The 15,679-nt window shown below is 37.4% G+C and overlaps 1 protein-coding gene across 1 annotated transcript in view; it reads left to right on the top strand.

The window, feature by feature from the left end:
• Nucleotides 1-15,679, top strand: part of USH2A (usherin) — a 372,312-nt gene that overhangs the window by 148,644 nt on the left and 207,989 nt on the right. The window contains exons 30-32 of the mRNA XM_039697803.1: nt 388-573; nt 12,460-12,573; nt 14,882-15,043. Of these exons, the coding sequence (XP_039553737.1) occupies nt 388-573; nt 12,460-12,573; nt 14,882-15,043 (462 nt within the window). The remainder of the gene's footprint in view (nt 1-387; nt 574-12,459; nt 12,574-14,881; nt 15,044-15,679) is intronic.

The following is a 15,679-nucleotide window of genomic DNA, read 5'->3' as shown; positions in this document are numbered from 1 at the left end:
AAATATCAAACTCTGTTGCAGTACTGCCTTGTTTCATTCAGTTGTATTATTATAATGCCTGAGCTTGTTAGCTACAGACAATCCACCTCCTCTCTTTGTGAGTGTTGCTTAAATATGTTTGATACATGAAATGTTTTTGGAAAATTGCAGCAAGACAAGAAGGAATGTTATGTAGATGGAGTTTTGATGGTTTTGAAATATAGCTTAAACTGAATAGCTCAAGATGTGCAGTCATATTAAATCAATGCTGAAAAGTTACAACTCTAATAAATTGTATTTATGCTAATGGTTGAGTCTGATTTACTGCAGCCATTAAAAGTGAAGAATAGGGGCAATAGTCTCCTTAGAACTGCCATTTTCTCTATTTTCTATTTTATCCTTCTACAGTTCCACAAAATGTGCCAACTCCCTCAAGAGCTCACAGTATAAATGGTTACAGCATTGAGGTCACCTGGGACAAACCAGCTGGGGTCATAGGTGTAATTGAGAAGTACATTTTGAAAGCATATGAAGCGGATGGTCCCACTGTACCCATCACCAGTGCTGAGCTTGCTGATGCTGGAATGCTCACAGGTAAGTGTTGTTAAGTACCATTTTTTAGGCATATCTAATAACACAGGATGCTTATCCCTCCTTTTGTTGATCTATAAAATACTACTTGTCTGTTTTTGTGTATACACAGCATAGATAACGCTTGAAAAGGTAATTATTTGTGTCAGCATCCCCATAGCGATTTACTGATTTCAAAGAACAATAGAAATTAAGATACAGCACAAATACTAAAAAGCAATTCCCAAACTATTTATGGTCTGGGGGAAAAAATGCTTTTTTTGTTTGCTTCATATTGCTTCATATTGGTGATTTCTTTTTTTAACCCCTTTCCCATTGTTCCATCCAGTTCACCTAATTTATTCTGTGGGTCCCACATGATACTGTTTGACCTGATGTAGGAAAGCAGTTGATATAGCTGCCTAAATTTGATCATATAAACCTAACTGATTTCAGTGGGAAGTATCATACATTTGTGTTACTCTGTGGTTGATGCCACTGGGATGTGGAGGTAGGCTATTATGGAATTAAGAAATTCCTGGCTTTGTGTTTATAGGGTGAGAATGTTATAGAGAAAATTTTGGGCCATTTCTTCCTGCCAGGATAGCATGGATCTGGCTTTCTGTTCTCTGTGAACAAACTACCTTTTCTGACTGCTACAAAGTTCCCTGGGAAGGAAGCGTGTTATAGACAGGAATCTGGATTATGTTATGTGATGACTAAATGGGGCAATAGTGCAGACCAATAGATTAATTTTTATGATCTCTAATGTCAATTCTGTAATTAATAACAATTCAAAAAATGGTAATGACGCAATGCTCTAAGTTAGTACTTTGGTTTGGCTCAGGTTTGGGCAGTACAACAGTCTTGGAAAGTGTGTTAACCCTCAGACAGTGTGTTATTTCCTAAGTCCAGGTAATAGTTTTTACATAAGTATGTATGGTTTGTGATGTTTCTCTGCCATAACCTATGTACATTTTCAAGGGAAAAATTGCACATATTTTATTTTCTTTGGTTTGAAATATCTTAACTATTTGTGAGTAGTGACCTTTCCAGAACTGCATGGGCTTTCTATCCTTACTGTGATTTCTTTAATGACCTTGTTGATTTCAACATTCCTTATCATTATCTATGCTACAAGACAATATAGACTGTACTGGTAGAAATTAAAGACCGAGACATATGGATTAGGTAATTCGCTCACAGCTGATGGTCAGAACCAAAATGTTGTTTAACTTGTTTGGCATTGTGCCATCATTGTCTGTCAGGGTTATGAAAATGTCTGCATCAGGCTGGACAGGTAAGAGGTTATCTGCCTGCAGCTTAGAGGAGGTGGAAGAAGCAACATACCTTTACATTAAATGAAGACAGTAAATGGATCCTGATTCTTTAGCCTATTACAGCAGATAGAATATAGAATCATCAAGGTTGAAAGAGACCTGTAATATTATCAAGGCCCATCATGAACCCAGCACCATCACAGTAACCCCTAAACCACTAAACCACATCACCTATCATCAGATCCAGACATCTCTTAAACACCTCCAGGGATGGTCCCTGGGCAGCCCATTCCAATGCCTGTCCACCCAAACAGTGTAACTTGTTTCTAATACCAAATCTTAATCTCCCTTTTCACAGTTTGAGGCCATTTCCTCTTGTCCTTGTCCAGGCATACTTACCTTTCACTGAAAGAATAATAAAGCACTGGAATTGTCTTCCCAGGGAGGTGGTGGAATCACCATCTCTGGATGTGTTTAAAAAAAGACTGGACATGGCACTTGGTGCTATAGTCTAGTTGAGATGTTAGGGCATAGGTTGGACTTGATGATCTTAGAGGTCTCTTCCAACCTCATTATTCTGTGATTCTGTGATTCTGTGATTCTGACCTCTCACTGTAGGTACAGAAAAAGAGACTGTTCCCCCACCTCACTACAACCTCCTGTCAGGGAGTTGTAGTGAGCTGTCAAATAATGCAAAATAAACTTATGGAATCATAGAATACCATGTTGAAAGGGAGCTCAAGAATCATCCGATCCAATCTTTCTTGGCCAAAGCACAGTCTAGACAAGATGGCCCAGCAGCCTTTCCAGCTGAATCTTAAAGGGTCCAGAGCTGGGGAATCCAGCACTTCCTGGGAACATTATTCCAGTGGCTGATTGTGCTCATTGTGAAACTTTTTGTCTTGTGTCCAGTTAGTAGTCTCCCCAGGAGTAACTTGTGCCCATTACCCATGTTTTTTTCCATGTGACTCCTTGTAAAAAGGGAGACTCCATCTTCCTTGTAGCCACACTTTTGATACTGGAACATCGTGGTAAGATCTCTATGGATCCTTCTTTTCTCAAGGCTGAACAAACCAAATTTTCTCAGTCTTTCCTTATTTGACAAGCTACCCAATCCTTTGATCATCTTTGTCACCATTCTCTGGAGTCTCTCCAGCCTGTCCACATATTTTTTGCACAGCAGGGATCAAAACTGAACACAATGTTCTGGGTGTGGCCTGACAAGAACTAAGTAGAGGGGAACAATGACTTCTTTATCTCTGCTGGAGATGTCCTTGTTGATGCAATCCAACATCCTGTTGACTTTGTTTGCCACAGCAGCACAACGACCATTCATATGACCCAAAGAATGTAAGAATATCTGTGTTCAAATATGGATCTATGTGTCAGATTATGACCCTTAGATGAGCTCAGTTGGTTGGGGCATGGTGCTAATAACACCAATGTTGTGGGATCAGTCTCTGTACAGTCCTTTCACCTAAGAGTTGGACTGCATGAGTCTTGTGGGTCTCTTCCAACTCAGAATATGTGTGATTCTCTAGATGCTCAGGAAGAAAGTGTAAGAAATGTGCTAAGCATAGAATGAGTCTTCCTGTTAGTACAAATTCAGCTGGTTGGTTGTGGAGTTCTTCTGCTGAAAGCTGCATCTGGACCATCCTGCCTAATGGTTTATGGTAGAATTGTCTTTATTTTTCAATGCATTTATTCTTTCTGTTTCTGTAACTGCTGTGGGAGTAATTGTTCCAGTTCAATTTTGTGTGTGTAAGATGTGCTTCCTCTTGTTATTTATAACTCCTGTCCAATTGTTTAGTTATGTATTTTCCAGTTTTGACATTGTATGAAATATGTAATTCATGTCCTCATGGTGAGGTCAGAGCTGAGACAGGTGTAAATTAAATCACAAATCCAAAGTAATTTTACTTCAGTTTATTGATTTCAGTGAAGACTACACAGGTAAGCAAGTCAGTGGATATTGAGAACTAGTTACCCACAAATATGAGACTCCAAGGAGACAGTGTATCTTTCACTCATGAATTATCTTTTCTGGTAAATCAAAAGTTAATATAAACATAGAACCCCACAGAAGGTGCTGTCTTTGCTTACTTTTCAGTTTGCTCTGAATGAAAATTTTTGCTTGTTCTCTCCCTAATTTCAGGGACATTTCTTTAGAAATTCTTTTGTTGCAATCCATGAGAAAATGCTTCAGTAACCCAAACGGCCAGGCGTGCTAATGCAACAGCAGAAAGGCACCACAGCTCTCTGTGGGGTCATTGATGAAGAATCTATGGTATTTTTCCATGCCCTCTTTGAAATTTTCATTCCCTGTCAAACCTAGCCACTGCTTATCTGCTGCTTGAAATGTATCTGAGGGCACTGACAACCCTCTGTCTTATTTTTTTCCTTGCAGCTTTTTAGGCCCATCTGTTATGTTTTGGTTTATACTTACACTGTAGATTCTTTTGAACAATTACTGTAGGGTCTTGAGTCATAACTGGAGCACAGTAACAAAAAGTTAAGAGCATTACCCATTTCTCAGAAGGCTGTACTGAGTGTGTCACATTCAGAAGAACCTCTTGTACCCTTGTCAAGAAGAAGAAAAGCTGAGCTAAATATTAAAAGTAAAATAGGTCTTTAAATGACCATAATCCCACAGTCTCAGAGGCCTATTTCTGACTCCTCAGAAAGCAAAATCCTTCAAAATCTGACCCTTGTAATCTTCCAAAATGTCAAACTGTTTTTTCATTTTCATCCAAGAAAGGAATATTCATCAGATTTAAATCCTTTAAATGAGGTGTTGAACCAGGAGTTTATTGGATAGGATGATATATTTCGACATAGTGTTCAGTATCTGTATTCCAGGATGAGAGTATAAAGTTAGAGTGTAAGTTTTTGGGATTTAAAAAGTACCATGCTTGCCCATCTAACCTTCAGAGAAGCATGTAATAACATTGATGCAAAGTAATAAAGGAAGTACAGAGTCACCGCACATAAGAATTTTTTTCCTAAAGGCTGGATTGCTTTCTTCTGCATTCTGGTGCATCCCACATGCTGACACCAAAATTTGGAACACAAGTTAGAATCAGTATTGAAACAAATGGAAGAAGCTTTAGAACACACTGTTTCAGTGTGGTCTGTGATCAGCTTTTGCTTCTACTTTCCTTTGGAATCTATGATATCACAGGGTCATTTGGGTTGGAAGGATTGTCTAGTCCATGGCCCCACCTCAGGCAAGGTTGACTGGAGCAGGTTTCCCAGAAACACATCCAGTTGAGTTTTAAATATGTTCGTAAATGGAGATACTTCTCTATGAGAAGTCTGTTCCAGGTTTGGTCATCCTCACAGTAAAAAGTGATTTCCTGTGTTCTCTTGGAATTTAATTTTCTCCCCAGAGAAGTGGTCACAACACCAAACCTGCCAGAGTTCAAGAAGCGTTTGGGCTGTCGGAAACATGGTGTTATTCTTGGGGTTGTCCTATGCAGAGGCAGGAGATGGACTCAGCAATCACAGAATCATTTAGGTTGGAAAAGACCTGTAAGACCATTATGACCCATGATCCTTGTCGGTCCCTTCCAACTCAGAATATCCTCTGATACTGTGATTCGTGTATTTCAATTTGTGTCCATTGACTCTTGTCCTCTTGCTAGGCACTACTTAGAGTAGTCTGGCTGCTGCTTTGTTCCCCCCATAAGGTATTTATACATTTTGATAGATCGCCCTGAGCCTTGTGTTTCCTGAGATGATCAGTCCTAGCTCTCTCACTCTCTCTCAGAAGAGACGTGCTCCAGTTTTTTTACCATCTTAGTGGCCCTTTTTGTATTATCCAGACTTGCTGAGGGTGCAAACTTCCCTCATCATCAAAGTCATTGATAAAGGTATTGAACAGTATCCCAGAACCCTGGGATACACCCCAGCTGTCTTGCCTCTGTGTTTTGTGCCACTGATAACAATCCTCTGGTGCTTCTCTTGTCAAGCACGTACAAAATCCCCATTTTATAATTCAAATTTCTCTCACTGTAGAATTCAGGAGATTGACCAGCATCTAAACTGTGGGCTCTAATGATACCTACAAATAATAATTAAATAAAATGTGCTGCAAAATAATTCACACACAATTGGTATTTATTCCTCTTAAAGATTTGTCTTTCAAGTTTGTATGATTTTGCAGTTCATCCCATCTCTTTCATTGTTGCAATAGGCAAGGGCTGATGTTGTGGCTGCACACGTGGTAATGAGAAAATTGTGGTTGACAGCTGCCATTCCCTCCTTCCCGTGACACATGTTTGTAATTGCGTTTCACCTTTTAGTCTTTTATGCTCGACAGATGAATATCTCAGGAAAAGTTAATTTAATGATTTAATATGGTTAATCACAGTCTCTGAGCTGTGCTGTGATTTTGAAAGCTCTCTAGCGGGAGAGTCTCTCAGAAGAGGAGACAGGGCCACCTGCCAGTGACAGATCAGCCAGGGCTGGACAGTGGGGCCATGGCGCTGGGGGAATCTTACTGCCGGCCTGGCAAATGCCCATGCTCTGGCAAATGCTGTCAGCTGAGAGATTGTCCCTCTCAGGGAAAGCTCTGCCAGTCCCCTCACAAAGCAGCCTGTGGCTTTGGGACTGGCCTCTGCACCCTGACTCTGGTGGGATTCGGGTGTCTCTGTCTGAGATGGATATTAGAAAATGTGGTTTCTCTCAGGCTTATTTCATCTGTGTGGGATGAAATGAGCCGTTTACCACCAATGGAGAGTTTGTTGTGTAAAGCTGTTGCTGAATTGCTTGGGCAATACTGTCATGCACTTGAAATTACTCTTGAAAGCTCTTGGTTTGCACAAATATTTTACACTCAAAGCATTTCTATACCGCAGTTAATGAGATTTTTAAAATTTATTGAAAGGGATTATTGTAAACCAACTAAGATAAATGTATGTAGGGCCAGAGCACTAGGAGGACTCCCAAATCCCTGCTCCAAGCTGAGACAAATTTCTAAAGTTGTAGAACTTCATATGTAAATAAGAATGTTTGGCTGGGGCAGCTACTGCAACAAGGGGTAGCTGATAGATCTGTCTGAGCCCATTAGGTTTCTGTGAGTTGTCAAGTGGTGCTTGAGCTCCTAGTGACTCTAAGCCAGAGTGGCAGAATGTAGGTTCCCTTCTCCTTTCATTTAGCTGGCTTTAGACCAGTGGCATATTTTTCAATATATGAATTTTAAAACTAATTATATTAATATTCTACAGTATTAAGATTCAGACTTGATTGAGTTTAGACCTAAGTGAAGCTTGTTTACAGTCCAATGCTGTTGTATAAATTTATTCCTACAAAATGTAAATTGTGTGATTAAATAAATCTGAGCATTTTATCAAAATTACATCAACTCTAAGATACATACCCATATTTTTAGTAATAAAAAGTTAATTTCTTAATGTTTTTCAGGTTAGAAAGGATTATTATGTTGTTATAGACATATTAAAAATCTGCAAAAAATTAAACAGTATTTCTTTGTTTCTCTACGAACTTTTAAAGATAATCGTACTGCAGAAAATAAGCAATGATTAAGTTATTTGGAATGATCGAGGGTGATCATTCACAGTGATAGATATTACAAAGCCAGTACTCTCTGTAGTTAATTAACTCTTGGTGCAAAATTGCACTGTTCAGTTAAGGTTTTCTGCAAACTGAAGCAGCTGGAGAGTTCCCTGTGCTATGAGGAATGTAACAGGATTCCTTGAACCACTGCAAACTGAATCGCATCTGCAAAGACAGTGGGACTTGTATATAGTTTGTTATTAAATGTTTCTGTTGGGAAAAAAAGGGTCTTTCAAGCCACCTAAATGCAATAATTAAAGTAAAACTTATGTTTGTTCTTATAAGCCATAGAGTTGGAATAAGAGCCCTCATGTTGAGTAGTTCTTCATTTTATGACTCATACTATACTTAGTTAGAAGGTGCTTAAAAAATGCTGATGTATGTGACAGATTGATGTGCACAGGCTTTAGGTTCAGAATTGCATATGTGGAAGACACATGTACTTAAACAGTTTTTGCTACAATCTGTCAAAAACAAAGTCAGTTGAGGACTTCCTTTTCTGATCAGTGGACTGTGATTAAGTGTACTGTAGCAATGATGCATCTTGACACACAAGTGACTTTGTTGGACAAATGCTGTATAACCTCAGGCATTCAAGTTAGCTAAATAATCTGGGTTTGGGGAGGAAAGATTTGGTAATTTTTGTTTTTAAAGCTTAGACAAGAATTAAGGTAAATCTAAAGGTCAAGTGTTGTTTCAATTGCAGCAGGTGTATTTCAAAATAGGTCCTCATTAAATAGCATGTTAGGGAGGAAACAATGAAAAAATCTGGCAAAAAAAAGTCCCTTTGGCAAAATGATACACTCAGTTTTTATGAACAGAATAATAGCCCTCATACTGTAGTGGTAAACCTTTTTTTTTTACTTTTTATTTGAAGTTTTCCACTCAAAATATGCCACAATGCTGTGGAATATGTCTGTTTTGTCTAAATGTATGAGAACTCCCTTTGAGAGGTAGTGAACAATAGAAATATCTGCCTTATGGAGAAGTGAAGGGGGAAAAAAGCTGCATATGCATTATTCTTATATACTATATACATTAAAACATTGAATGGAGTGGACCTAAATATGCAACTACCTCTGACTAGCCCACACACCCATTTTACCATAAATTCATTGTTGACCCCTTTGCTATTGCCCAAGTTGTTATCCCTTCACTGCTAGAATGAACCTAGCAGTTTCTCTCTTGCACAACTCTAAACCTCGACTTCCGATATTGCAAATAATTAAAGACCATTTAAATAAAAGTATAGACAATTAAATACTAGTTTTGCATATAAAGTGGGCTTAATGTTCTAGGTGTGATTCCAGATCACTCTTTTAGACTGTTAACTTTACATTCATATTTAACAAATGACATTATTCAGTTTCATGGGGTCACTGTGTCAAAATGTCTGTATTAGAACTTTAATTTATTTCCAAAGGTTCTTTGGGCAGATAGGAGTGGTGTGTTAAAATGATTTAGCATCTCCACTTCCCCATGTGGATTTTAAGGCTTCGAATGTAGTCTCTGATGTAAATTTTAGGTGGATTCGGCTGTTCTGAAGTGGCAGACTGAATGTGTGGGACCCGTATCCCAAATGTGCGAGGCTGACCCTCTTCTTAAATATTGTTGATGTCTCTAATCCTATCTGCTGATCAAAGTGACAATTTATCCACCTCTCCCCTGTTAGCATTAATAGAATGCATGCAAGTGTGGCCAAATTTTGCTTTGTTAGCACCCCATCTTGGAAAGCCTGATGGACTCTTATCAGATCAGCAATTTTTGGGTATAGACAAGAGATGCCAGTCTGAGAGTGTGATAATTGAGGAGTTAGGGAAAGTTTTTTTAAAGCTGTCAGCTAACTTCATTGGATCATAGGCTATTTTTTACTGCAAAATTTATTTTGCTGTTCTTTAAATTAATTCACGTGTCTCAGTGATGATCTTTGCTGTGGGACTGCTGACTTTGTGTTTCAGCATAGTCAGGTGCTGAGTGTAAATTTCACCGACTGACTGAAAGTGCAGGGGAAATGAGTGGGTAATGAGAGCAGAGCAGCCAGTTCTTTAATTGAATTAAAAGCTGGGTGACACCAATGCAGACACCTGTCCAATTACAGACAGGCCAAGGTGTTTACCATTGCTGTACAAGCGATTTGAAGATGACAGAAATCTTTCCGCCCACAGATTAACATAATGAAGGAGAACAGATTACAGTGGATGCTGGCCAAACAGATAGGATGGCAGCTGAGAAAAAAGTAGTTTGCTGAAGTATGTAAATAAAATCTGCACACTTTCTATTGCCTACCTATGCACATCTGTTTCTTTGCTGAAAAAAAATAGTGCAGGAGTACATGTGAAGGAAAAAAAACATTAATTAGGAAGTGAATAAAATATTTTTTAAGTTGCTGCCTTTACTGAATGAATTTTTTAAACAAAAACCTCCTGTAGCAAAAAGGTTTATTTATTTGCTTTTTTTTTTCCATGCAAATTCTCTCAGCCACTCACAAACCTACCTATGCAATGGGAAGTCTGTTGTGCTACAGGTGCTTCATATAAAACCTCCCTGCTTTGTCAAAAGTAAATCAAACAGTCCAATCCAAACCTTCTACACGTCCTGGTATCTTTTTGGATATATCTGATATTCTACAGCTCTCAGTGCTTGAAGCCATTGGTAATCCTATAGGATGTCTTCCATAAAATGTCTTCCATGAGGAAATGCAAGGAGCATTATTTCACTGCTTCATGAGAAACAAATGCTACAAATGCAGAAAGTGCAAATCAAACTAAATTGCTTCCTAAAGCACTACAGAGTGAATAGAGAGATGGTGTATATACGATGCCATACTCCTCTTGGCCATGAACTTGCAAATGTCACAGTTAGAGGATTTGGTTCCTAGTTGTATTTGTGGAGCTAATTTCCAAAGCACCTTTTATAGTTTCCTGGGTTTAACCCTCTGTGATCTGGAAATAAGTGGAAATACTGTCTTGTGTAAAAAAGATGGTTTTGACTAATGGAATTTCTGTGATGCACAATTTTGTGTAGCTTCCAATAATTTATAGGCATAGTAATGCCTAAAGGGGTAAAGGGGGGGGGGCATACAAGAAAAGGAACTTCTTGCAAGGGAATGTAGTGAAAGGACAAATGGTAATGTCTTTAATCTGAAAGAGTTTAGGTTTAGATTAGATAACGGGAAGAAATTTTTTACTGTGGGCAGTGGCACAGGTTGCCAGAGAAGTTGTGCAGGTCCCATCCCTGGGGCATGCACAAGTGTTCAAGGTCAGGCTGAATGGGCCTCTGAGCAACCTGGCCTGGTGAGAAGTCTCCCTACCCATGGCAGGGGGCTGGAACCAGATGATCTTTATGGTCCCTTTCAACTCAGACCATTTTATGAAAACTTTATTTCCTATTTTCTATCTTTTTGATAGCTCCTAAAAATATTCTGTCCCTCACAGAAAGATTACAGGGACATTTCTTTGGTGGTGACCGACACAGCATTTTTCTCTCCTGTCATACTTAGATTGGATGTCAGTACAGGTCTCCACTGTTAACTGGGGATTTGCCAAATCAAAACTATAATCAGAGCAAGAAGATGCTGGTCAAGTGGTTTTATTTTAACAATACTCTGATGTAGAAGTGATTACTTCTGCATATTTCTCCATTTCTACAAGTAGAAGTGCACCCCAGAGAATTCAAATAGAAAGATCATTGCTATTCCAACCTTTGACATTTTTGATTGATTACAAGAAAGAGCATTAATGTTACTAATTCAGTGAAAGTTAATCTCGTATTTTCCATGTGAACACATCTTTTACTAGACACAATATAAACTTGTACAGACTGATGGTTCTACTCAGAAAACAATAATTTGTGCTGTAGCTGTTAACTTCCAATATAAAATTCTCCATGGCCTTTTTGTGATTATAAACGACTTATGAGGGGAAAAAATATTTTTTTAATGAAACACACTTATGTTGCATTCTGTTAGTGTAGTAACGCAGTGAAGAGCAATATTAAGGACTAATTTTGTCTACCTGACTATGTACATGTAATGCTGAGGCGATTTTCAGACTTCTTGTACTGTGGGGCAATTGGCCAGAAGTTCTTTGACATGCTGTTTTGAAATAACATAGTTTGCTATAAATTTTATTTTTTTAATGAAACACCACATTGATTTTGTAGAGCTGTGACAGTTGAAATGAGAATTTGGTTTGAAATAAAACTTGGCATGAATTTGCCTTCTTTTAATTACTTCTGTATTTAGATTTTATATTACATTGAAGTGGGAATTGCTGATGTTTCTTAAAATGACTCTAAACTAAATTTTCCCCCTTGTAATCCTTCTGTATATATATATATATATATATATAATTCAAAATGTTGCAAAACTTCCTGAAGTGGTAAGCAGTGGATATTATTTGATATAACATGGAGCTGATTGGTATGTGAGAATTTAGTAACTTCTCTTCACTAAGATAAGCAGGACCTGAAATAGAATAAGGCCCCAGATATTTACTTCTTGTAAACCCTTGGGTACTGTCTCACCTGAATTATGTTACTGTTGTTAGTGTAGCAAATGTATGGTCTATATGCTGCTAGTGAATGGAAGACAAGTGGGATGTTTCATAAAAAAGAGATTTCAATTTAAGGATGAATAGGGACATTGTTGGAGAGAACTCATTAAAAAACTTTTTCTGGGAGACAAGGAATATACCTTGGAAAAACAAAATTAATAACTGAAAAAATTTTGAGACAGAGATTAAAGAAAAAACTCCTACATTGTCACATTAAAATATACACCTTTATTTTGATGTAGTATCTGTTTCAGTGAGCATGACTAAAGAAACACAGGTGCATATTTATTACTGAAAATTAAGTAAAATATAATTTGCTTTTAAATTATTTTGTAAAATTTAAACAATGGATAGGAGGAACTAAGCCTTAAATAATTTTTCTTTTCCACCTGTAACAGTGGGAGTCCATAGTACAAAAGTTTATTTTCTCTCTGCGTGTGTCTGCATGCAGTCAGTCTGTACACTGTACATGCATAACACCTTGTTTTCTTGTATTGCAGGCATATTGAGGGGCTTGCATCCCTTCACAAAATATGCTGTAACCCTAACTGCTTGCACTTTGGCTGGCTGTACTGAGAGCTTGCATGCATTGAACATCTCCACTCCACAAGAAGGTAAAGTAATTTCAAAGGTCTTGACTTCCACATTTCAGTCATGAATAATAAAACAGGAGAAGAGCTAAACGCTGCAAAGCCATTTGCTGAAAAACCCCAACCTAATTTGATGACAAAGTGCATTGCCAGACCATAATTGCTCCATTTTTTGGGGGGTGCGAAAATGAATCAAACTCCATACCCTTTAATGACATGCATCTTTAATAGCTGTAATGCAGATTAATGGGCTTTTTAATTGCTGTTACATTGTTCATGCAAGAGCCTTGTCATTAATATGAAGCATCTGAAAGATTAATGAAAGCTTCCTCATTTTACTATGGCTCAGAAGTAAATCTAGAGACAGTCTGACTAAAAAGAATTGATTGTATGGCACAGTATGAAATTGAGAATCAAACGGTTGATTTCCATGGTTTCTTTTAACCACTAAACACCAGCAATAGGCAACAATTATTTCAGTGTGATGAAACTGCCAAATGCCGATTGAGTTATTTATTAATTGCGTTTAGATTTTCCCTTTTTTTTCCTAAACACTTTTACGTGTTGTTGTGCTCAAACTTAAAGGTTGTGAGCGTAAATTAAGGCATCCTGTGCTTACATTAAGAGATAGGGCACAAAGAAAGAAAAAATGCATTCAGTTCTGACTTTAGAGTCTGGGCTGATATGTACTGCACATCAATTACTAGAACAAATGCCCCAAAAATATTGGCGACATATCTAACTTCGTTCTCAATTAAAGATAAAGTTCACATCTCCTGGTTCTGTCATTCTAAAGCCATATTAATCTAGTTAAAATAATCAGTTACTCCAAATCTACAGCAGTAGAATAATGAAGACTTTGGCATGTATTTATTGGACAGTAGTTAATCTTCCATAATGTAAAGTAGTTTTCAAAATTCCCTCCCTCCCACAGGTCTTTGTTTTATCTTCTCATGTAAACTAGGTTGTAATACTGTACCAAAAAAGAAAGTAAAATTTTGGCATGAAGCCATGTGAATTTTAGCTATAATAATTAAAAGGATGCTGAAGTGTTTAACTGCTGCCAAAGCAGGTTGTTGTGCAAGGTATTGTCATGATGAGGACAGTGCTGAAGATTGCAGTCTAACATTGCTAGAACAGAGTTTTGGCATGACCATGTTAGTAACTGCCAGCAGCACCAATCAACCCCAAATCCAGTTATTGCCTCTTGGATGCTCAAGATAAACTGATTGAGATTGTCTGGTGGCGTTGTCCATTAAAGGGTGCAGCCTCTGACAGCCAAATACTTAATGGACCCTGTGATATTAAAATGAAACACATTATTTCAATATTTGTGTATTTCTGCTGTGACATAGAAATTAAAAATAAATTGTTTATGTCCTGTTTTCTCAGCTTAGTGAATAAAGCAGAAATCCTTACCTGTCATAGTGGAATGGTTTAGGCAAGAGTAGATTTTTTTTTTTCCCAGAGATTGAATAAAGCCATGGGGAACATGTGTTTTATCCCTCAGAAGAATTGAACAAAAAGTCAATGCGTAGAATTTCTATTTTTGGATGCTCTTGTTGCATGCTCTTAGTAACAATAAATTGGTGATACAGAAGACAGATACCATATCACACCCTCCAGCTATCCCTGTTTCCCTATTGAAACATTCATTACTTTATATTGTTTTCACATTGCCAGGCACTGCTAGTTACTGTTTTAAATTGCTAGCACAGAGCTTGTAAATTACAAGATATTTCTCCCAGACTAAGGCCTCAGCTCTGCTCCCCTTGCAGTGTTCACTGGGATTCCTTGTGCTTCTAATGCATAACTCATTGGAACAGTGAAAGAACTCGATTCTTAAATTATCCATTGCTAACTTCCGGTATATTATATACATAAAATCTACATTCAACAAACATTACTAAGTGTATTGAATTATGAAAAGTTTGAAACAAGAGGTAGTGCCATCATCTGTGTTGGAATGATCGCTTTAGGAATAAAAAGCTTGAAAGAAGAAAAAATAATCTGTATTAAAGAAAGGACTGCACTAAAATCTTGTACCTCTCACCTTGATCAGAGTTACCAAGGTGGAAAAATAAAATTATGGAAGAAGCATAATTATTCTCCTAAAAGCAAAGAGTATATTGCTGTCTTTCATAGAACTCTGTTTGGCTAGAAATCCTCACATAATATAGGAGACCTCTCAAAATTCTGGTATGATGCAGATATAAAATGTTTTCTGAAACTTCAGCTTTGCCAAAAATCATTCTGGTAGTAGCTTCTCATTGAAATTCTTTATTATTTGTAGAAAGACAATATAGTATAACTTTATACATTTTTTCACCAGCCCCTGAAGAAGTGCAACCACCCACAGCAATATCCTTTCCCACATTCCTGCTGATGAGTTGGAGTCCACCCAAAACACCAAATGGTATTATTACCCAATATACTTTATATATGAATGGGATACCAATTTACTCTGGAAATGGAACTAAATATGTTGTAAAAGGTGAGTTCTCTGCTAGGTGGTATATCAGATGTGTATTTCATGGTTGCAATAAACAATTGCATGATTGACCCCTCCTCATTTCCGAGGAAAGAAAAACAATTCTAAAATTGGCTGGATGCACTTTAAACCCTGTTGGGTTTAATATTTTAAAGCATCTTACTCTTTGTTGGGACTCATAGAAATTAACACCACCATGGATGGTGTAGTTAAATCTTGTGTTTCTTTCATGGGATCTGAGTCATGTTTTTAATGGTTTTATAACATTTTGATCTCATACCATCCAGCTCTCAAAGCAAGTAAACTGCCAACTGTTGAAGAAATTATATACAGGTTTAATAGTTTTTCTTACTGTTCCTTAAATATTCTTATTCAGAGAGATACCACATTGCTTACCTGAATAGCCTCTAATTAATTTATTAAAAATATAAACAAAGAATATGCTTTCTTCTGATAATAGTTGTGCCATGTGCCAATAGCCAAATTATATCAAGACTCTTAAACTGTTTCACTGAAGTTAACTTCCTATTACTTGGCAATGCAGTGAAGTATGGTAATCTGACTCTCTATTTTAATGTAATTGATGTAATTTACAGAATTATCCAAATTACTTGTTCAGACATTATGCAAACAACAACA

The sequence above is a fragment of the Passer montanus genome, unplaced genomic scaffold, assembly GCF_014805655.1.
Source record: "Passer montanus isolate IOZ18808 unplaced genomic scaffold, ASM1480565v1 scaffold12, whole genome shotgun sequence".
NCBI lineage: Eukaryota > Metazoa > Chordata > Aves > Passeriformes > Passeridae > Passer > Passer montanus.
The sequence above is the reverse complement of the archived record's forward strand: the minus strand, read 5'-3'. Positions and strand labels throughout refer to the sequence as shown.